General features: G+C 41.0%; 1 protein-coding gene across 1 annotated transcript; it reads right to left on the bottom strand.

Annotated features, from left to right (window-relative positions):
- Nucleotides 1-1352: 1352 nt before the first annotated feature.
- KLHL41 (kelch like family member 41) lies at nt 1353-22482 on the bottom strand. Its single transcript, XM_062200312.1, has 7 exons — nt 22465-22482; nt 20530-21651; nt 15805-15962; nt 15579-15686; nt 11615-11800; nt 9913-10059; nt 1353-2001 (listed from the first exon to the last, which is right to left on the bottom strand). The coding sequence occupies exons 2-7, from the start codon at nt 21637-21639 to the stop codon at nt 1890-1892; spliced, it is 1821 nt and encodes a 606-aa protein (XP_062056296.1). The 5' UTR covers nt 21640-21651; nt 22465-22482; the 3' UTR covers nt 1353-1889.
- Between the last annotated feature and the right edge of the window lie 1309 nt (nt 22483-23791).

Below are 23791 nucleotides of genomic sequence, written 5' to 3'. Positions count from 1 at the left end.
ACTTGGTGTGCTGGCACCGCTAGGCAGAGGATTAGCCTATTGAGCCGCGGTGCCGGCCTAATTCTGGAAAATGTTTATCATTCTTAAAGAAACATTGTAAAAAGAATTATTTTTACAACTTAATTTAATATCTACATAGATCTGCATTCTTTTCCCAAAAGTAGCCTCTATCCTGATTTTAGAGTAAGCACTTCTTGCAGGTTTCTCACTCTGGTGTGCACCTCCCATCCGCTGCCCCTATACATCTGTCCTTTTAAGTGTCCTCCTCCAGCCCTTTCTCTTTCTAACACCTTAACTGTTAAAGAACTTGTAGGGATTTGTTGATAGTATGTTCATGGTATAGTTCAGATCAGTATTTTTCTTTTTTTGATTTATTTATTTATTTATTTGAAAAGCAGAGTAACAGAGGCAGAGGCAGAGAGAAAGAGAGAAAGGTCTTCCATCCTCTGGTTCATTCCCCAAATGGCCACAATGGCCAGAGCTGTGCCAATCCGAAGCCAGGAGCCAGGAGTTTCCTCTGAGGCTCTTACGCAAATACAGGGCCCCAAGGATTTGGGCCATTCTCTACTGCTTTCCCAGGCGATAGCAGACAGCTGGATTGGAAGTGAAGTAGCCAGGACTCAATCCCGGTGCTCCTACGGGATGCCTGCTACGTCTTAGCACTGGCCCCCAGTATTTTTCAGTATAGAAAAGTGGTCAGGGTTCTATTTCAGATATCCAAAATAAAATTGATTTTTGTTCAATATATTTCCCTGTTTATGGTGGAGAAAAATAAATGATCACATATTGTTCTTTATGCGAGTGTTTGACAGGTAATCACAGAAAGCTTTAAATGAGTCCCAAATCGGGTTTCTCAGTGGAAGTACAGAAATCCAGTATATGTCTATGTAAGCTATGTAAGACCCATATGTTGGTGTGCTAAGATAAAGTGATGATTAGTTGTTGACTTGCAAAGTTGAATGTGGTACTTATGGACAGACTGAGGAGTCAACTTATTATATACATGAAGAAGAAACACTGAATGTAGGGCATCACATCCCAGAATATGGAATAATTATCTTTTCTGCTATCAGAGATTTAGCAAAGAAATAGCCCTTCATGTAAAATATAGCTAAAATTTAAACCAGTGAATACACACCCTCATCACCCCCATGCCCCCTAATTCCACCCCAGCAATTAAAGAATCAATCCATTTCCTTTCATGCACCCCCATCTGCCAGCCGCAGATGCTGTAGTTAATGGCTTGGAGACTATTAGTTACTAATTTTAAATGTAACTTTTTAAAAATTTTATTTAGAAATCACAATATGTCAGTGTCGCAAAAAGAATGGAAAAAAAAAAAAAAGAAAGGCTGTTTGGATTTAACTACTTTTACTTAGAGACTTTTTCCTTCAAATGAGACCCATTTATTATACTCCTTTAATAGCGTTTCCAAAGTCTCTTTATGGCATGTAATCTTTAATACAACACACAGGATTTAGCATGAGGAAATGTTTTTGATATTCTAAACATGTTTTTAAAATGTAGATGCACAATTCTCCAATTTCATTTGTAATAGAAAACCAGTATAAAAGTATCCCAATACAAAGGAAAGAATTAGTAAATGATTCAGTTTAGGAACTTTCTTTACAATCTACTGGGTGAGACAGATTAACAAAGAATTAATTTGTTCAACTAAAAATTTAATTTCTTATTAGAAAATGGTTTTAAGCTCTGATCATTACACTGAAGATTCGGTGACTGTGAGGTTTTGATCCTCTCTGCTCCCTGCTTAGACAATAATATTGAATAATTTCCACATGAATCCCTGTACATGCTTTAAAAAAAATAAATTAAAGCTCTGTTAACCAAAGAAACCACCTCCCAATCTACTGGGTTTTGTCACCTTTTTATAGTTTGGACAGTTTGAAGAGATTTAAACGTGTTGCTAGGCAACTAGCTCCTGAAGCATAACGTATTTCCTTCAACATCCCAGCCCATTCTTTTTTATCATCTTCATACCTGAGGGAAGAAAAAAGCAATAATCAGTTTTTGAGTAGATAGCTTTATCAAGTTCCCCATATTTCAGTATACAAATGTGGATCTTTGCAAAAACCCGACCAGCCCTCAGCCAGAGGAGGAAACACCTGCCTGGTAAACAAACCTGAGTTCCTTCCAAATCCTGAATGACTGTCACAGTACTTAACGTGGAGACGCACGGAGTCCACCCTTCTCTAGGAATCCAGGACTGCCCAGGGAAGAGGGATAATGGACAGGGCACAGACCTGTCCTCTCAGAGTGAGAACTGGGGAAGGACAGAAGCTGTCTGTGACTTAACTCTGATTTCATTTGCTCCCTTTCACTAGTGCCTACCGTGGTACCTGACACACAGTGGTCCCTCCATAAAACTGCTCCTCTTCCTCTCTGCTGTTCTTTCTGAGAACACGCTCAGCCCAGTTGTGAACTGCTCTTCATCTTTGAATATTTGTGACTGTAAAGGTACGGATACCTTCAATGCCCCTGAAACATCTGAGCCTAACGTGTTTCCTCAGCCGGGGCCCTGGAATGCTCTCTGAGAAACTCCTGAACGCTGCCTTCTCTTTGAAGCCTTCTCGCCTTCCTCAAGCAGAGGTTTCTGCTGCCTTTTCATTTCTCATATGGTCCTTTCCGTGATATTTATGACAGCACTTATTCTATCTTGAGCATTTTTCCTAACCCCAAATGTATGTGGCGACAATTAATAAATCCATCCACCATAGTATTTTTTCCCTCCATAAGCCATCAATACTTGATGCACAGGAGATATCCCAACTTGTTCTATGTTACATAAATGAGATTTAAAAATAATAATTATTAAAGTTAGCTGGTTACTCCATTAAAATGTACAAATATTATATCAATCTAAAATTAAAACAAAACAAAACTGGTGTGTGCATTTAGACTAGCAGTTAAGATGCCCGTTTCCAGGATCAGCGTGCTCAGGTTTAACCCCCAGCTCTAGCTCCTGACTTCAGCTTCCTGATAACGTGGATGCTGGGAGGCAGCAGTGGTAGCTTCAGTAATTGGGTTCCTGCCACCCACCTGTATTGAGTTTCTGGCTCCTGCTTTTATCCCCAGCTCAGCCTGGCTGCTGTGGGCATTTTAGTGATTTAGTAATTGGATCTCTCTGTATGGCTCCGAAATGATTGATAACAATTTTTTAAAATTAACTGATATTTATATAAGTTATGCACTATGTAACTTAATTTGATCAATGCTTACTTCTTAACAATTATATTGAGTGATTTTTTAAAAAAAATGGTTGACTTATTTATCTGAAAGGCAAAGTGACAGAGAGAGAGATATCTTCCATCCATTAGTTCACTCCCTAAATGCCCACAACAGGCCAAAGCTGGGCACCAGGAACTCCATCTGGGTCTCCCACATGGGTGGCAGGGACTCAAGTACTCTGGCCTCATCTGCTCCCTCTAAGGTGCATTAACAGGAAGCAGGAGAGAAAGTGCAGAGCAGCCAGGACTGGAACCAGCACTCCAACATGGGATGCAGGCATTCAAAGCAACAACTTAACCTACTGTGCCACAATGCCTGCTTCCACTGAGTGATTTTTATGTAGAGAAAAGTAAACAAAACATTATACTACTAATAAAGGGAAGGATCTTAATTATTTAAAATTTGGGGCAACAAATTGAGAGAAAGAATTATTTTAAATAGTATAAAGAAAAATGGAAAACATTTAAGCAACAGGAGGTTGAAGTTAAATGTGGTTTAAAAATGTTTGTTTCCTGATGTGCTGTGCTGTAGCAGGTGGAGCTAGAGCCTGCAGTGCCAGCATCCCTTGTTAGGCACTGGTTCCAGCCCTGGCTGCTCCACTGCAGATCTGGCTCTCTGCTATGGCCTGGGAAAGCAGTGGAGGATGGCCCAAGTCCTTGGGCCCCTGCATCTGTGTGGGAGACCCAGAGGAAGCTCCTGGATCCTGGCTTTGGATTCACTCAGCTCCGGCTGCTGCAGTCACTTGGGGAGTGGACCAAATGATGGAAGACCTTTCTCTCTCTCTCTCTCGTTCTCTCTCTCTCTGCCTCTGCCTCTCTGTAACTCTGCCTTTCAAATAAATAAATCTTTAAAGAAAAATAATGTTTGTTTCCTCAGTCATGTTTTTATGTTCAGTTTGGTCAATCCTAAATAATGGAGTGATTTCAAAGAAAAAAATGTGAGAATGTAAATGTTTTTTACACATCACAGTAATAGAGTATATAGATTTAGAATAAGATGTACTGAGCTTTCATTTCCTTGCATGTACGAATACAGAGGTTCACTAGGAAGTCAAGGGCAAGTGAGTAGCCGCCTTTCTCTAGATCAGTGGCTGTCAACTTTAGGGTACATCTGGGTCACCTGGAAGGCTTGTTAAAACAGTTGCTGGGGCCGGCGCCGTGGCTCAACAGGCTAATCCTCCGCCTTGCGGCGCCGGCACACCGGGTTCTAGTCCCGGTCGGGGCACCGATCCTGTCCCGGTTGCCCCTCTTCCAGGCCAGCTCTCTGCTGTGGCCAGGGAGTGCAGTGGAGGATGGCCCAAGTGCTTGGGCTCTGCACCCCATGGGAGACCAGGAGAAGCACCTGGCTCCTGCCATCGGAACAGCGCGGTGCGCCGGCCGCAGCGCGCTACCGCGGCGGCCATTAGAGGGTGAACCAATGGCAAAGGAAGACCTTTCTCTCTGTCTCTCTCTCTCTCTCACTGTCCACTCTGCCTGTCAAAAATTAAAAAAAAAAAAAAAAAACAATTAAAAAAAAAAAAAAAAAACAAAAAAACAGTTGCTGGGCCCCACACCCAGTTTCTAATTTAAGTGAGGTCTGAGAATTTATATTTCTAACAAGTACCTAAGTGATGCTGATGTTGCATATGGAATCACAGCAGCACATCACTGGTTCTCAAATCCGATGTTTAAAAAATTCTGATGCCCAGAACCCACCCCTAGAGACTGACTTAATCAGGTTGGAGGGTGGCCTGGGCAGGAGGATTTTTGAAAGCTCTCCAGCTGAGACTTAATGTGCAGCAAAATGTGAGAATCAATTGCTCCAGATATTACACCAGATTAGAAAATACCAGTATCTAAATGCAAACTTTATAGCCAAGCAGATAAATGCCCTCTCTTCCCTTTCTAGTGGTTTCTTTTTTTAAGGATTTTATTTTATTTGTTTGAAAGTCAGAGAGAGAAAGAAAAGCAGAGAGAGAGAGAGAGGTCTTCCATCCACTGGGTCACTCCCCAGATGGCCACAATGGCTGGAGCTGTGCTGATCCGAAGCCAGGAGCCAGGAGCTTCCTCCAGGTCTCCCACGAGGGTGCAGGGGCCCGAGGACTTGGGCCATATTCTACTGCTTTCCCAGGCCATAGCAGAGAGCTGGATTGGAAGTGGAGCAGCTGGGACTAGAACCAGAGCCCATATGGGATTCCAGAACTGCGGGTGGCTGCTTTACCTGCTATGCCACAGCATCGGCCCCTCTAGTGGTTTCCAAGCTTGTCTGCACACATGGAATCATCTGAGAATCTTCTAAAACTTCCCAAACCCTGACCATATCCCGAACCAATTAAAACACAGTAAGGGTGGGACTGAGGTGGTGGTACTTTTCGAAGCTAGCAGAAGAACTAGCAGAAGATGCTCTACTTTCCTCTGCTGCCCATGGCTTCCTCCTGCCAGGGCTGTGTGGCTTTTGTCTACCTTTAGGAACCAGGGTGGCTCAAATGAGGCTCGGCTGATTGACAGCATAATTCGTTAACATCACTAATACGCCACCTCAGCTGTACATTAAAATCATATGTGAACATTTTATTTTATTTTTTATTTTTTGACAGGCAGAGTGGACAGTGAGAGAGAGAGAGAGAGAGAGAGAAAGGTCTTCCTTTGCCGTTGGTTCACCCTCCAATGGCTGCCGCTGCCGGCGCACCGCGCTGATCCGAAGCCAGGAGCAAGGTGCTTCTCCTGGTCTCCCATGGGGTGCAGGGCCCAAGTACTTGGGCCATCCTCCACTGCACTCCCGGGCTACAGCAGAGAGCTAGCCTGGAAGAGGGGCAACCGGGACAGAATCCGGTGCCCTGACCGGGACTAGAACCCAGTGTGCCGGTGCCACAAGGCAGAGGATTAGCCTATTGAGCCACGGCGCCGGCCCATCTGTGAAGATTTTAGTAAATAGGGATGCTCAGGCCCTACCTCCAGAAACTGACGTAATTGGTCTGTGTTAAGGCCCAGGTACTGATACATTTTAAGCATCCTAAGCAGGGTGGGCACTTGGCACAGTGGCTAGGCTGCCACTTAGGACACCAGCATCCTGTATTGGAGTGCCTGGTTCAAGTCCTGGCTCCTCCACTTCTTCTTCTTTTTTAAAGAAGAAGACAGAGTTACATGGAGAAGTAGAGACAGAGAGAGGTCTTCCATCCACTGGTTCAATCCCCAAATGGCTGCAATGGCTGGAGCTGAGCCAATTCAAAGCCAGTATCTTCTTACGGGTCTCCCACATGGGTACAGGGGCCAAAGGACTTGGGCTATCCTCTGCTGCTTTCTCAGGCACATTAGCAGGGAACTGGATCAGAAGTGGAGTGGCCGGGACTTGAACTGGTGCCTATATGGGTTGCTGGCATTGCAGGCTGGGGTCTTAACCTACTGTGCCACAGTGCCAGCTACTCCTCCACTTCTGATTCGGCTTCCTGCTAATTGATTAGCTGGGAGGCAGCAGGTGGCTGGCTCAAGTTCTTGGGTCCTATCCACCCATGTGGGACACTAGGATTGAATTCCTGGCTCCTGGCTTTGAAGTGGGCAAGTCATAGGCATGTAGACTAACAAGCTGATGGAAGCTGTCTGTCTTTCTGTCTCTTTCTCTCTGCCTTCCAGATAAAATGAAAATTTAAAAATAAACTTTTAAAAATATTTATTTATTAATTTGAAAGAGTTAGAGAGAGAGACAGAGAGATCCTCTATCTTCTGGTTCACTGGCCCAGGCCTAAGCCAGGAGCCAGGAGCTTCATCCGGGTCTCCCACGTGGGTGGCAGGCGCCCAAATACTTAGGTCATCTTCCATTGCTTTTTGCAGGCAGATTAGCAGAGAGCTGGATCAGAAATGGAGCAGCCAAGACAGGAATCAGAGCCCACAGGGGATACTGGTGTTACAGGCAGTGGTTTTACCTACTATGCCACAACTCTGGTCCCCCCATTTTTTTTTTAAAGCATCCTAGGCGACTATAATGTACAGGCAGACTTAAGAATCACTGCCCACTGACCTGTGATCTCTCTCCCTGTTCTCTGAAATTTCTAACCTTCCCAGCTCGACATCATTTCTCCCCTTTTTCTAGTGCTTCCAGGTTTTCCCCATCTCACCCTCTTGCTCCTGGAAATCTGCAGGTTTTTTTTTTCTTTCTCCCTCTATTTTTAAGGAAGAAGGATAATAGTTAATTTCCTTTTAGAACCACTTTTTTTCTTTGCCTCTCACAGCTAGTTACTATTAGAACTTAGGGAAATGATGTCCAATGCAAAAAAGAGTTAGTTAGGCCAGCGCCGCGGCTCAATAGGCTAATCCTCCGCCTGGTGGCGCCGGCACACTGGGTTCTAGTCCCGGTCGGGGCACCGGATTCTGTCCCGGTTGCCCCTCTTCCAGGCCAGCTCTCTGCTGTGGCCAGAGAGTACAGTGGAGGATGGCCCAAGTGTTTGGGCCCTTGCACCCACATGGGAGACCAGGATAAGCACCTGGCTCCTGCCATCGATCAGTGCGGTGTGCCGGTCGCAGCGCGCAGGCTGCGGCGGCCATTGGAGGGTGAACCAATGGCAAAAGGAAGACCTTTCTCTCTGTCTCTCTCTCTCACTGTCCACTTTGCCTGTTTAAAAAAAAAAAAAAAAAAAAGAGTTAGTTTAGCTTCCAGCCTTTCATTTCAGATATAGGGAAAAAAAATCCATGTTTCACTCTCAGCCTTAGTGGAATGCCTTCACTGACCAGGCATAAAGGGTACTCTTTCAAAGCTGTACCTATAGGCTGGTGCCATGGCTCACTAGGCTAATCCTCCACCTGCGGCGCCAGCACACCAGGTTCTAGTCCCGGTTGGGGCGCCGGATTCTGTCCCAGTTGCCCCTCTTCCAGTCCAGCTCTCTGCTATGGCCCGGGAAGGCAGTGGAGGATGGCCCAAGTCCTTGGGCCCTGCACCCGCATGGGAGACCAGGAGAAGCACCTGGCTCCTGGCTTCGGATCAACATGATGCGCCAGCCGCAGAGCACCAGCTGTGCTGGCCATTGGAGGGTGAACCAATGGCAAAAGGAAGACATTTCTCTCTGTCTCTCTCTCTCTCTGTCCACTTTGCCTGTCAAAAAAAAAAAAAAAAAAAAAAAAAAAGCTGTACCTATAAACTTAAATATGCAACAGATCACTTGGGAATCCTGCTAAAATGCAGGTTCTGGTGGGGCTGGGATTCTGCACTCCTGAGAAGCTCTCAGGAGATGACAACACTGCTCTTCTACAGACAACAGGACACTGTAAGCAGTGAGGCTCTGGACAATCTGATGAGAGACCAGGTGAAGACTGCCAGCCTTGCAATGTTCACCTAAGATACCTAGGATCTACCTCCTGTAAACTCAGATAAGCAAGCCCAGGGCATGGGCTGAATGCAGAAGGGGTAATGGGCAAGCATGTTTGGTCTCTTGATGTTGAGCAAGCATCTACCCACCATAGCAGCCATTTGGGGAGTGAACCAATGAAAGGAAGACATTTCTCTCTGTCTCTCTCTCGCACTGTCTAACTCTGTCAAATAAATAAATAAATAAGAGTGTCAACTGTTAAATCAACAACAGGAGTCACTATGCACCTGCTCCCCATGTAGGACTTCTGTCCTTAATGTGTTGTACTATGCGAATTAACGGTAAAACTACTACTCAAACAGTACTCTACTTTGTGTGTCCGTGGGGGTGCAGTCTGTTGAAATCTTTATTTAGTATATACTAAGTTGATCTTCTGCATATAAAGATAATTGAAAATGAATCTTGATGAAGAATGGGATGGGAGAGGGAGTGGCAGATGGGATGGTTGCGGGTGGGAGGGAGGTTATGGGGGGGGAAAAGCAGCTATAATTCAGAAGTTGTACTTTGGAAATTTATATTTATTAAATAAAAATTGAAAAAAAAAAGCTTTTGTTAACTGAATCTTCAAACAACTGAAAGACTATTTAAATTAAATTCCAAATAGAATGAATGATTTCATGGAGATCTTTAAAAAGAAGTTAAATGTTTTTTCAAAATTCTGTTTTCTTAAGAAATAAACTGCTCTGGTGGAAAGATAAGCAGCCTGGGGCTGGCGCTGTGATGCAGCGGGTTAAAGCCCTGCCCTGCATATGTACCTTAGTTGGGGTCCCAGCTGCTCCACTTTCTGGTGCACCTAGGAGGGCAGTGAAAGACAGCCCAAGTCCTTGGGCTCCTGCACCCATGTGGGAGACCCAGAAGAAGCTCCTGGCTCTGCTCCAGATGCTGCAGCCATTTGGGGAGTGAAGCAGCAGATGGAAGACCTCTCTCTCTGTCTCTACCTCTCTCTGTAACTCTTTCAAACAAATAAAATACAATCTTTAAGAAAAAATAAAAAGGGAAAGAAAGGTAAGTTGCCTTCACTCTACTGGATATCTAGAGTGTTTTCCATTGAGAGCTGGAATAGAGCCTGAAGATCAACAGTCCAACTGTCGTTTTACTGACTAAGAAATAGGTCCACATAAGTTCTTTCCCAAGCTCACAGCTAATTGTAAGCAGTACTTGATGAAGTATGTGGCAGGTGCAATTATATTTGAAGTGTCTGGTCTATAACCAAGAAGTAGCCTGCATATTGGAAAAGTCTGGCTTATTATTTACTACAGAATTATTGCTCAATTTTCATTTATCTGATTTAATATCTGGTTCTGAAAATGAGAGTGAAGAGAACTTACTTCCATATGTCATTGACTTCAGTGGGTGCAAACTCTTTAGATTCCAGTTGAATCATAGCAAAACCACCGATGGCATACAGAGACCCAGCCAGGCTGACCAAACTGATGGAGCTTCTTTCTTGGGGAAATTCAGTCATTACTTCCCATCTGGGTATTATTGAAAATATAGTGAATGTAAAACTTAACATATTAAATGTATTTACTGAACAATTACAGGAAATAATTTAAAAATTCAAGTAGCATAAGCATCCAAAAGCAGAAGTTTACAACTAGAAAATATTTTAAAATTCCTTAAATTTGAAAGATGTAATAATCATATTAAATAGAAAGCTTTCAATAGATCACTCTTAGAATATTTCATGATTTAGCACCTTCAGCAGTGGTTGCCAAACTATTTGTCATACACAGTGGGGTTCTGTGGCCCACATTTGAAAACTAATACAAACATTTAAAAACTCTTAATTTCAAGTTTTTCTCAAGAACTCTCCAATCCTTTGTAATAAAGATATATGATAAAGATAGTTTTGAAGCTACGGATGGAAAATTTACTTTTAATGACTTATTCTTTACAATATAAAGGTTTTAGGAGAACTTTTTAATGTTAACAGCCATCTGAAATAGGACAACTGAAGATAAAATCAACCACATTGGCTGGAAGTTTCAAGAACTGGGAATGAGTTAGTCATGTGGTAGCACTCCACTGCATTACCCCAGAATGATAGTTCTAAAGAACTAAAAACCTCATAGTTTTTCTTTAAACCTATTTTTCTTAACCATAAAAATAATATATATACACTGTAAAAATCTAGTAAGTATAGAAAGTTATAGAAAAAAACAAATACCCTCATTATCATAGTTTCCAGATATAATCATAAGTAACATTTTGGTATAACTTGTCTTTATTAAAAAAAAAAAAGCATATAGGTATCCATACATATGAAGAACTCTAGGAACAGAGTATTTACAATTTTATGCTGCTTCTTTAACTTTTTATATTATGAGTGCTTAACTAATATACAGTCTTAAAATATGCTTTAGTGCTTTTTTAGGTTCTATTCCAAAAAAGTTGCTTGTGACTTTCAGTTATTATTTTGTAGTCAGATATACACAGTTTCTAAAAAAACATAATAGTACTCTGATTTTTAATTTATTGCTAAACTATGAAAGTATATACTCATCTAGATATGTGGGCACAAAGATTCTGAAAAACTTAATTTTATATAAGAATACGAAGTATTTTTCATAGTGTTGTTAAAAGCTTAAAAAACAAGCTTTAAAAAACATCTAAAAAACATAAAGAAACCAAACTTCTGAAGCATTCATACTTAATAAATACAGTCATTAATAAGATATTCTCATCTTTAATGAAACTACATATTTCCAGTTGAATAACTCCACAGAGACATGTACATCCATCTACATGAACACAGTTATTCAAAAGTGTTACCTTAGCATGACTCCACTCACACAGTTAACACAAGTAAGGACGAGCAGGGCATGCCAGCATCAACTTGAGGGTCACACTCGGGGCATCCAAATGTTAGGAGTTTTACTCCCAGTTCCAACAGAAGAAACCTTCATGAAAATACTCCCCTTAAATTGATGCCTCCCTGCCCCTACCCCTGCCACATGCTAACTAAAAGCTTACTTTTTATCAGGTAACAACTGAAATGCACAGTGACTGTGAGATTCAGCAACTCACTTATTGGTTGTGAGGTCAAAAGCTTCCACTGAAGCTGAAAGACCATCCTCAGTGACACCCCCTGCGATCACGATCTTGCCTTTGTGGACCGCCACTCCAAACATGGAACGTGGGGTTTTCATCGGAGCCAGGTCTTTCCAGTCGCCTTTTTTGGGGTTGTAGATGAACACCCTGTTGGTACACTTTCTGTAATCAGAAAAGACAACAAATATCCACTTTAAAATATTTTTTGAAAGCAACTTCAGTAGTAATTTGGCATTGGTTCTCCTATAAAGTATGTAGTGTGACAGAGGACCAGAAAAACTCCACAGAGTTCTTAATGTGAACATTTGCTGCTAGGTAAAGGACAAATCCAAGTGTGGGAAGCAAAACTATTTTATAAGGTAATTATCTGGGGGGCTGGTGCTGTGGTGTAGCGGGTCAATCTGCCACCTGCAGTGCTGGCATCCTATATGGGCGCTAGTTTGAGTCCCAGCAGCTCCTTTTCCGATCCAGCTCTCCGCTATGGCCTGGGAAAGCAGTAGAGGATGGCCCAAGTGTTTGGGTCCCTGAACCCTTACGAGAGACCCTGAAGAAGCTCCTGGCTCCTGGCTTCATATTGGTCCAGCTCTGGGTGTTGCGGTCATTTGGGGAGTGAACCAGCAGATGAAAAACCTCTCTCTCTTTTTCTGCCTCTGCCTCTCTGTAACTCTGCCTTTCAAATAAATAAATCTTACAAATAAATAAATAATTATTCTACTTCTAGGCAACCACTTAGGAGTTCAGGAACAGCAGATTCTCATTCTATCTGCTACTAAATTCAATGGAAGACTTTCTTTTTACACTATGGGGATGGGAAAAAAAATCACAAATCCTTTATTATGCCTCAGTAATAAGAAATATTAATTTATTAATTTCATTATTTGAATATAATAGGAATGAATAAGTTAACTTAAAAATAATCAGGTGGGAGGCTGGCAGTATGGCACAGCTAGCCACAGCTTATGACACTGGCATCCCACATCTGAGTGCCAGCTTGAGTATTTGCTGGTCTGCTTCCCATTTAGTTTCCTGCTATTGTGCCAGAGAAGTCAATGGATGATGACCCAAGTGCTTGGGTCCCTGCCACCCACCCCACGGGGGAGAATCTGGATGGAGTCTGGGCTCCTGGCTTCCCTGGGGCCATTTGGGGAATGAACCAACAGATGGAAGATCTCTGTCACTCTGTCAAATAGATAAATACTTAAAAATAATAGTGGTAAGCAGATGAACACCTGCCTATTTTACATTTAACTAATACAATCTCATTTTATTTACCATTAATACACAGATGCATTTTAAGAAATGTTGGACTATACATTAGACAATGTAGTAATCTGTGCTGATGAGTGATGAGAAGAGTTTTATGTGCCAAATGCTCTCAGAAAACCCTGGACTCATCTAAATTATCTTTCTTAGTAAAGTTACCATTACTTAGTGATGAGAGTTCAGAATTCCAAATAATGATTTAACTGTATATACAACAAATAAATGCCCCAAGTTTTTGTGAGGACAGCTGTTTCTTTCTTTAAATTTTTAATTTTATTTATTTGAAAGTCAGAGATACACAGAGAGAAAAGGAGAGGCGGGGTGGGGGTGGGGTCTTCCATTCCGCTGGTTCATTCCTCAAATGACCATAATGACTAGAACTGAGCTGATCCAAAGCCAGGAGCCAGGAGCTTCCTCCAGGTCTCCCACCCACCCAGGTGCAGGGCCCCAAGGACTTGGGCCATCCTCTATTGCTTTCCCAGGCCATAGCAGAAATCTGGATTGGAAGAGGAGCAGCTGGACTCGAATCAGCACCCATATGGGATGCCGGCACTGCAGGCTGGAGCCTTAACCTGCTATGCCACAGTGCTGGCCCCAGGACAGCTGGTTCTTAATCTTATAAAAGGCCAGATACCTGCAACAGAGGCATTCCCTAATACTCAACTATGGGTATCACTTGAAAACTTCTTGGGGCTGGTGTTGTGGCACAGCAGGTTAAGCCACCACCTGGAATGCCAGCATTCCATACTGGCACCAGTTTGAGTCCCAGCTACTCTACTTCCAATCCAGCTTCCTGCTAGTGTGCCAGGGAAAGCAGTGGAGGATGATGGCCCAAGTGCCTGCACCCACATGGGAAATCCAGAAGGAGTTCCAGGCTTCTGGTTTTGGTTTGGCTCAGCCCCAACCATGTGCCCATTTGGGGAGTGAACCGGAAGATGGAAGATCTCTCTCTCTCTCTCTCTCTCTCTCTCTTTGTAATTCTGCTTTTCAAATAAATCTTTCAAAAACAAAAACTTCTTGATAAGAACATGATACAAAAGAATGTTCTTCACATACGTTAGCTGTAATTTGTGCAATCCAGTCTTTACTTTTAGATAATGACTCACTCAAAGTTCTTGATATTGACATTTGTCAAGCAATGTTGTCTTGGTTAATCATACTGTCAAGATTAATATATTCTCATGACAAGAACCGCATGCTTCTTTCTGACATATCATCTTCCTAGTTACTAATGCTACTTGGAGGAAACAATTTAAATCATTTTTGGAAGGGCTCCTGGGTTTCTAAAGTCAGAACACTGCTTAATGGAGATTTTCTATTCCACTTACTCAGGAAATATGCCCAAAATAAGATCTGGCACTAGGTGGTTTATAATATACCTTTGTTTAAATATTCATTTGATGGGAATAGCTGGGATTAAGGAAGATACCAAAATTTCAGAATATATTATTTTTGAATACCAACAGATTGTATGAAAATCATTGCTTTAAAAATTTGAGAGACAGAAAAACAGGGAGAAAGTGTGAGAGAGGGAGAGAAAGAGCTCTCAAGCACTGTTGTACTCCTCAAATGCCTGCAGTGTCCAGGGGCCTGGTCTAGTCTGAAGCTGGGAGCTGGCAACTCAGTCCAGATGTCCCATGCAGGTGGCAGGAACTCAATTAACTGAGCCGTCACTGCAGCTTCCCAGGGTCTGATCAGTTGGAAGCTGGAATCAGGAGTCAACCTATTCCAAGACTGGACATCTATGGTAATTAAACAGCCTGAGCAACTGATGACAAGCCACACTGGGCAGTTTTCAGGGGCAGGAGATGCGTGCGATTTCACTTGCTAAACCACAAATGCTTGTTTTAGCAGGAAGGCTACTAGCTTAACTGCCTGACTTCCGGAGTACTGCGAATGCACTTTTCCAAGTTATAAGATCTCTTTCTCAATTATCTATCTCTTGAGAAGTGCCTAGGTATCAAATTAGCCCTATATATGAAGCTTCATCCAGGTTTTTTGACAAGAGCCTGGGCACTAGTGGCAACAGCAGCGAGTTGTCTGTTCTGGTTGATTAGTGCCTGTTTTTGAGCAGTTATTAAATATACTGAATATCCTGTCAGGGAGTGAATACATAAAACATCGCTAAAGAAATGACTCCTCTTTCCAGTCACTGAACTTTTCAGTTTCAAACTGACCAATCTAAACTCCCTTTTATGAACCTAAAGTACAAATCCATGATACTTTCAGTGCACTATTATTTTAGTAGATATATTTTAATTGCTATATTAAAAAGTACATTAAAGTTTTTAATCTACTTATGGCTAAGTGAATAAGAAAACCAGTTAGGTTCTATATAGTAAATAGGAGACTTGATTGTGACCCTAAGGCTCTTAGATGCTGCTTTTCCAACATAAGAAAATTTATTATTGAGCTTACTTAGCATGCCTAGTGTCTACATATTTACTCTTGCAACTTCTGAATTTCATAATTTTCCCTTTGGAAACCATTTGTAATATCTTACGATAACTTTTTAAACTGCTATTTTTGAAATTTTACCTCCAATATATAGTGAATGGGAATCAAGTTCTATTTCAGTATATAGATTTACAAGAAAAGAGGAAGAAACCCTTGTAATAAAACCCTTGTAATAAAAATCATATGGCTATAAATCATAAGGAGGTTTCAGGGTACTTACTTGTCATCTGTCTTTCCTCCTAGACAATATATCATCCCTTTATGTGAAATCACATTATGGCCGTAGACTTTGATAGGAAGTTTTTTTACTTCGTTCCATTTTGCAGCCCTAAAATTGAATAGAATTTAAATGCTATTAATGACTCTCAGAATGAGAAAATATGAATGTGTTACAGGTACTCGTATACTTGAATGCTTAGGGAGCCAGGAATGTCATGCCAACTTACACAGGATCATAGCACAGTACTGAGTCCAGTGAAGCCTCTGTTTGAAGGTCTTTGCCTGCAACTACGTAGATTTTGTCATCCACCTCCCCCAGTCCAAAGAGACACCTGGCTGAAGGCAGCGGTGGCAGTCCGATCCACTCAGATGCTATGTTATCAAGCTGGGGAAAAAAAAAAAACAAACCCATGACGAACTGTGGAGCATGTTGAGGAAAGTTACAGGTGTACCAACAACCATGCTATGCTTTATGTGCTGTTTAGGATTTACTGACATCATCAAAGATCTCACAAGTAAAACAAAATTTTTATTTTATTTTATTTTTTTGTTTATTTTTGACAGGCAGAGTGGACAGTGAGAGAGAGAAAGAGAGAGACAGAGAGAAAGGTCTTCCTTTGCCGTTGGTTTACCCTCCAATGGCTGCCGCGGCCAGCGCACTGCAGCTGGCGCACCGCGCTGATCCGAATGCAGGAGCCAGGTGCTTCTCTTGGTCTCCCGTGGGGTGCAGGGCCCAAGCACCTGGGCCATCGTCCACTGCACTCCAGACCATAGCAGAGAGCTGGCCTGGAAGAGGGGCAACCGGGACAGAATCTGGCGACCCGACAGGGTCTAGAACCCGGTGTGCCGGTGCCACTAGGTGGAGGATTAGCCTGTTGAGCCATGGTGCCGGCCCATAAGTAAAACAAAATTACAATCCCAAAATATCATATTGTAGCCTAGAATTACCAATAGAATGAGAACATCCACTGGGACTACCAAAATAGATAAAAGTACCAAAATCGCCAAGGCTTCAAAATGAAAGGAGGAATAAAATAGAATCACCAAAGGTTTTTGTCAAATTTTCTTCCTTTTTACTTCTTTGATCAGCTTTGAAACAAGGAATTCTAATACTTTTAGGACACTGGGGAAAAAGAGGTTATCACAGAAGGAGGGTCATGGTATGTGAATGACCCCTGCATGCTAAATTTAACATGATCCCCAAGCTAGCACTCGGGACAGCTGGCCCTGTCGCTCAGTCCTCAGACAACTGGCAGGTTGAGCAATGTCTCCTATCTTTCTTCTTAAAAAACTGTAGTTTTACACATGTTGCTTTTTATTACTTGTGAGACAGGCAGGTTGTTAATGTCAATTTCCTGGTCTTTTCTCGGGGGTCATTTGAAAAACTTTTTTTTTTTTAAAATTGTATTAAGGAGTATCTTTGCAGGTTTTTGCCATTGTCACTTCTGGAACCCTCTTATGGCCCTCCCTAGAGCCCATGTTGTGGAATAGGTGATTCTGGCCTGGCTGCCATCTGTTTTAGCACCACCACTGGTAATTAATTTTAAGATTTTTCATTTGCATTTTAGAACACCAAGACCAAAAAAACAAAAACAAAAACAAAAACAAAAACAAAAAAACCCTGCTTTTTGAGGGAATCCAGTTGCAGACTTGTGCCACTTCTAGGCAGCAGAAGAAAACAGAGTAAAATCCATGTTCACTGGATACCAAAAATCGATGTGGATATAAAAGGCTGTTGTATAGTTATCTGGCGTAGTAACATCAGCTAACCAAAGCACTAATGAAGACTGGATGGCAAGAGGGGTTTACTCTCCACGTGGCGTTGCTAGCTCTGCATCCAGTTGATTTCCACATCTAGACTGTGAGCCTTGCTGTTTCCTCGTTTGTTATTGTTTTTTACCTCTTGCTTTTTTTATTAAAAAAAAAAAAAGATTTTTAACAGACCTACAAAACTACACATCTTTATGGAGTACTACATGATGTTTTGGTGCAAGTGTCTGGTCAAATATATTTAGCTTTTCTGTTTCCGTTTTTGAGAAAACATGTAATACAAAGGTATTGTATAGCATAGTAGAAATAATAATGAATGTTTATGGAGTTTTGACCCAGGCTTTGCACTAAATTATTTTCTCAGATAATCTCATTTAGTCCTCCAGGACAGGCACCTTATCATCCCCATTTTATAGATGAGGAAACTGAGGCACAGAAGGATCACATAATCTTCCACACTCAGAGCTTTCAGGTGGAATTCAAATCCCATGCTGTCTAAATCCATAGGTTGCTTTAAAAATGGAAAGGTGGGCATTGTAATTCCAAACCTGAGGGCTTAATTCCCATTCTACAACAGTGTCCGCCTTCCTCTTTACCCCTAATAGGGTACTTTCTATAGCACACAGCACAGTACACTGCCTGCCAGGCTTTTTGATAGATGAGCTGTGCAGCTATTTAATCTCATTGTTAAAATTAGGGTTTGGACCTGGATTACTTTAAAATCTCATGCTGTTCAAAAATCTAATGAATCTATTAATTCAATGGAAAAAAGAAACTCAAATCCCTTTTACTAAGATAAAAAATTCTCACGGCCTATTTGCAACATATAGTAAACATCAAATCATTCCTAAATTAATATATATTAAACACACATGACCAAGCAGAAAACACAAAACCTGAAATTTTTATAAAAATATTGTCTTGTCACAAGGCCGGCGCCGTGGCTTAACAGGCTAATCCTCCGCCTTGCGGCGCCGGCACACCAGCTTCTAGTCCCGGTCGGGGCACCGATCCTGTCCCGGTTGCCCCTCTTCCAGGCCAGCTCTCTGCTGTGGCCGGGGAGTGCAGTGGAGGATGGCCCAGGTGCTTGGGCCCTGCACCCCATGGGAGACCAGGAGAAGCACCTGGCTCCTGCCATCGGAATGGCGCGGTGCGCCGGCCGCAGCGCACCTACCGCGGCGGCCATTGGAGGGTGAACCAACGGCAAAGGGAAGACCTTTCTCTCTGTCTCTCTCTCTCACTGTCCACTCTGCCTGTCAAAAAAAAAAAAAAATTGTCTTGTCACAAAAGTTTTTATGGTCAGCTGTGTTTTCATCCTGATATCTTGTCTACTATTTGTACCTTTTAAAAGCAGCAAGAAATGGACAGAGATAAGGAGTTGACCTTCAAGTTTGTATACTGTTTTTATAGCTATCGAGAACAGAAGCAGCTTTCTTGAACCAGAAATAAGAAGCCATGTCAGCCAAGTAAGGGTAGTAGTAGAATAGAGAATAAAGTGGAAGAGAATAGGACAAAGATGAAACTGAACACTTGATTAGGGACTAGGTTGTGGGTATATTTAATAAATTCAGTACATAAATAATAATTGTGAAATAAACTCTATGAGGAATTATTCTATGGCTAGAATCATTCCTTGCATCTGTGATTTCTAAGTTTCTGTCTGTTGTCTGTGTTTTGATATTTCACTTCCCGGATAGATAAAGGGTCTTCAAAAAGACTGTGGAAAATGAATGTTATGAAAAAACTATTCATGGATCCATTTTTTTGCATCAAAACAAACATTTTAATTGTATTTCCCACAAGTATTGTGAAGTACACTCATTTTATAGCTTTTTTCATTGATATTTGCCATTTTAAAGTTTACTGAATTTTCTGTATATATAAAATACATGAAACTTATAGAACTTAAATAAAATTTAAAAAAAAGAAAAAAGTTTACTGAATTCACAGTCTAGGAAATTTTCTAGCCCATTGTTTAAACACCTATGATAACATTTTTCAACAGAACTTTGAAAATTAAGAAACATGATTAATATGGATTATAACTACATCTTTGAAAGATCAGAAAAAGCTGATTAAAGGTAGTATCTTGTGAATGCACAGTATGTCACATACTTTGAGAGCATATAATGGCTGTGGTTTGACATTCTACACTAGCTTATCTTTGGCCATTCCAGCTCAAGTGCTCCTAAGCCCCAGGCCATGATTAGCTATGACCTAAACAAAATCTTCTGAGCCAGTTGTAAGCTACAAAATACTGGTATTGGCATTATTGAAGATGAAGGTTAAGCCACTGTTCCTGCACAAACTGATAATGTATCAGGTGTTGATAATATGAAATAAATACAACAATTCTCTTAAAGAAACTTACAACAATTCTCTTAGGCAGATTTGTTTTCTTGGAAACTTGTGGGTTTCACAAAACAGATTGTTAAGATTTGTAATAATGTCTGAGCACAACTCTGGTCCAAAAAAACATGATAGCATAAAATAATAATTTCCAACAATGATTACTTAATTCAAATTAGTGACATTTGCATACAATCTTTCCTGGAGAATAATCCAAAGTGTAGAACACATATACAAGTTCTTATCAACATTTTAGCCATTACTATAAAAGATGACATGCTACCTCTAAGAACATCAAATCAAGAAAACTTGGAAAAAAATAAAAGTCTATTACTTGTTTGTAAAGCATGAGGTACTTCAAATAGTTCATAAAAACTTGAATTAAAAGATGCTTAGTTTCATGCAAAAAACCTGGCATTCTGCAGTTTTTTCATAGTACGCATCATCCATGAACTTTTTGAACTCTTTATACTGATTTAGGCAGAGGTATTAACCGACTTTAAGGGTCAAAGTGTACATATTAAATTTAGGGCTTTGAAGGATGACAGTCACCATCAACTATTAACATGGTATTATAGGTAGAAGAGACTAAAGCAAAACTTTATGAGTTAAACATTAATTAGAACCTCATTCTTCATCAAGACTTTTATTAAATCTTAACACACAGTTAAATGCAGTATTTCTGTCAATCCTCTAAGTAGGAAAGTACAAGGGAGTAGGACAGGACATCAGTTAGAAACAAATGCAAACAGCCTGAATAACCCACAAACTGGCCAACTGGAGGGTGAAAAACAGACTTCCCTTTATGCCTCCATGAAAGTAATTTTTCTTACCTGGAAGAAGTACGACTGCAGAGGTTGATCCTTGTTTTCTTCATCCACATAGAGCCCTCCTACCACAAATACCTGGTTCTGTTGGGTGACAATGCTGGAATGATTTCTGGGGATCTGCTCAGCCAGTGCAGTAAGGTAGCATTCGTTTTCTGTGGGATCATAAGCCACTGCAGCTGTGTCATTAACCAAAAGGATGAGGTCTTTGACAAACATTCCGTGTCTGGGAATGTCATTCAGGTAACCAGGAAGTAGGTCTTCATCGCCAACATCACCATTCACCTCTCCGGCCCCAGCCTTCTCTGCATTTTTGCTAGGTTCTGGGAGTTTGCCTGCAAACGCATCTTTGAGAACTTTGATTTTTTTCTGGAGGTCTGGGTTGCTTTTAATTATATCATCTTTCTCAACATGATCTTTAAAATATTTTTCTGACATAAGGCGAAAACGGATACAATCAAACACTTCACTAAGACTTTTCACCCTATTTTCTTTGTCTGTTCGCACCCATTTCATCACGGCCTCGAAGACGGCTTCTTCCTTTTCTACATTTAGGCTGTCATTGGAAATGACCGAGATCAGTTCCTGGGGAGAGAGCTGCATAAAGTCCTCTTCCTTACAAATCTGTACAAAGCGATCAGACACAAATTCCCGGGCAGAAATGGCAAGTCTCGGGCAGTCAAGAAGGAGTCCTAATCTCAGGATGGCTAGGCAGTTGCCAGGAGCAAGCCTTTTCTGAAGATAAGAAACGCAGACAGTGAACACTGAAGGGATCTGAAAGCGGCTGGCCAAGGCAAAAATATCTTGCACATTTCCATCATTCAGATCAATACTGGCAGAGTACAGGTATCTGACAATCAAATCAAGCACAGCAGGATCCACGTTATCCAGTACTACCTCCTTTTTTTTCTCCTCCTCAATGTCAGACAAAAAATACTCACGGAAGTAAGGACTACAAGCGGACAAAATCAATCTGTGGCAAGGCAGACTTTTGTCACCTGCTTTGAGGGTGCAATCGATGAATTTTTTCTCATCCAGGAGATCTTTTAGACCATCCTGAAGCAGGGTGGATTGGTAAAGCCGCAGTTCCTCTGCGAGTTCCCGCTGGGAATCCATTTTGTGAGTAACCTGGGTAAGGAAGGGGACACTGAAGGCCTTAGCTCCTTGCAGCACACAGGTCTAGCTGTAAAAAGGCAGATCAGTGTGCTTTGCCCAGCTTGAAGCCTTTGCAATTTAATCCCACCAGCTAAATATAGATACCAACTCTAACAACGGGAATTTAGGAGAGCTGATTTGGAAAGAAGAGTTGTTCTTGCAGCTGTTGTAGATTGAAAGTAACAACTGGAACTTTTAATCACCAAGGAAACGGCTAAGAAACAAGCATTTGAGTGAAGGGGAAAGCTTTAAAATATATAAAACATTAGAAGATAAGTTTATAAAGGCTACCCCCAAGAAAATGTTTATTGAACTAATAGAAAAATGAATCATAAAAATGAGTCACTCCTCTAAAATTGGTTTAGTGGCAAGCTACTTGGCTCTCTGAATTAATGATGAAAAGGTCAAGATAAGAGGTGAGTTCATTTGAACACTCATAAGCAAGATCACCTTTCCAATAATCGTTACACAAACATTTTTACTTTAAACAGTGACACAGACTTTCCTTTTAGAAATAGGAAACTTATTATAATTCCATGACATTTTTTTAAAATAATACCACCATCTTGACTGAAAAAATAAATGCAGATAAACTGCTAATCTTCTGACATTCTAAATTATCCTAAGTGGAAAAACTGTAATTATAAAGTTATTTAATTCATTCACACTTTGCATTGCTATACAAAGGAATCAATGTGGCAAACAATAATAAGCCTAAGTACAATGAAAGGCAAAAGGTTTAAAGGAAGCATCAAGATCAGAAAAAAAAAAAGTTAAAAGTCAAACCTTGGGAGAGAAAAATCCCCTAATATGATCACTAAAGATACATCCTGGGGGCTGGCACTGTGATGTAGTGGGTAAAGCTGCCGTTTGCACTGTCCGCATCCCATATGGGCGCAAGTTCAAGTCCCGTATGCCCCATTTCTGATCCAGCTTTCTGCTGTGGTCTGGGAAAGCAGTGGAGGATGGTCCAAGTCCTTGGGCCCTTGTACCCTCCTACGAGACCTAGAAGAAGCTCCAGGCTTCTGGCTTCGGATCGGCGCAGCTCCGGCAACTGGGGAGTGAACCAGCAAATGGAAGACCTCTCTCTCTCTCTCTGCCTCTCTGTAACTCTGCCTTTCAAATAAATAAAAACATCTTTTTTTTTTTTTTAAAAAGATATATTCTGTACTTTTAAGTGTTGGAAATTATCTTTCATTAAATAAAAGGTTAAAGAACCAGAACAGAATGTAACCCCATGAGAACAGTCATCACTAGAGCACAGCAAACTCAGAATGAATTGTTACAACAGCCATACAATTTGGAAAACAGGACTTTTTTTAAAAAATGATATGTAACTGGAATCCTAATGTAAATTGTTGATTATAAGAGACTATTGTATTATGGAATGTAGAAGTTAATTGAAAGAAAATAGATCCTCTGTTTATGTAAGATGGTATTTATACTCCATGAAGTACTTTATTAAATAATCATATTCTGACCTCAGTAGGGTACAGAAATATTGTAATTTCCATGGCTGGTATTTGTAAACATGGCCAAAAGAACACAAGCTCCCTGAAGAAGGGGATTTTTTTTTTCCTGTTCTGTTCAATGCTATAGTCCCAGGGTCTCCTGAGTGCTCCATAAATACTTGTGCAATGAATGAATGTGCCCAGATCAGAGAATTGCACATGAGTATTTTTAAACTTCAAGGTCTCTATGAGTAAAGGCCTTTTTCTTTTATTTTACATCACAGTGAAGTCAATGGTACTGTCAGCTGCTAAAACTAAACAGCTGAAAGAAGAGCTCATTGATTCTTTTTCCATTTATAGATGCCACTAAAGGTTTTAACACACTAGAAAAAACTAACAGCTGCTCCCTTGTTTAAACAATAAATGACTCAGTTCTTTCTACACGCAACACCTAACATTTGAAAAGATTAGTGAGTCAGATGCAAATACCATGCTATGACATTTGAGGTTATTCCTTATAGTTGACAATTTGTAAAGTCTCTTCAATTTGAAAAAGAGTACTTAAACAGCTTTTATGGTAGCATATTATCTGTGACATACACATTTTTTTCCAACAACCTTTCCCCTTAAGATAGGTTATTATAATTTACCCTTAAAACTGC

The sequence above is a fragment of the Lepus europaeus genome, chromosome 1 (assembly GCF_033115175.1).
Source record: "Lepus europaeus isolate LE1 chromosome 1, mLepTim1.pri, whole genome shotgun sequence".
Lineage (NCBI taxonomy): Eukaryota > Metazoa > Chordata > Mammalia > Lagomorpha > Leporidae > Lepus > Lepus europaeus.
Note: the sequence above shows the minus strand (reverse complement) of the source record. Positions and strands in the feature narration are given on the sequence as shown.

Bases quoted from the DNA above. Each gene is read 5' to 3' on its own strand.
- KLHL41 (XM_062200312.1), bottom strand. From the start codon at position 21,639: ATGGATTCCCAGCGGGAACTCGCAGAGGAACTGCGGCTTTACCAATCC. The intron at 15,687-15,804 runs GTAAGTTGGCAT...ATTCAATTTTAG, and splicing joins GTACTGTGCTATGATCCTGT to GGCTGCAAAATGGAACGAAG. The intron at 2,002-9,912 runs GTAAGTTCTCTT...TTCTTCCCTCAG, and splicing joins GAAGTCAATGACATATGGAA to GTATGAAGATGATAAAAAAG.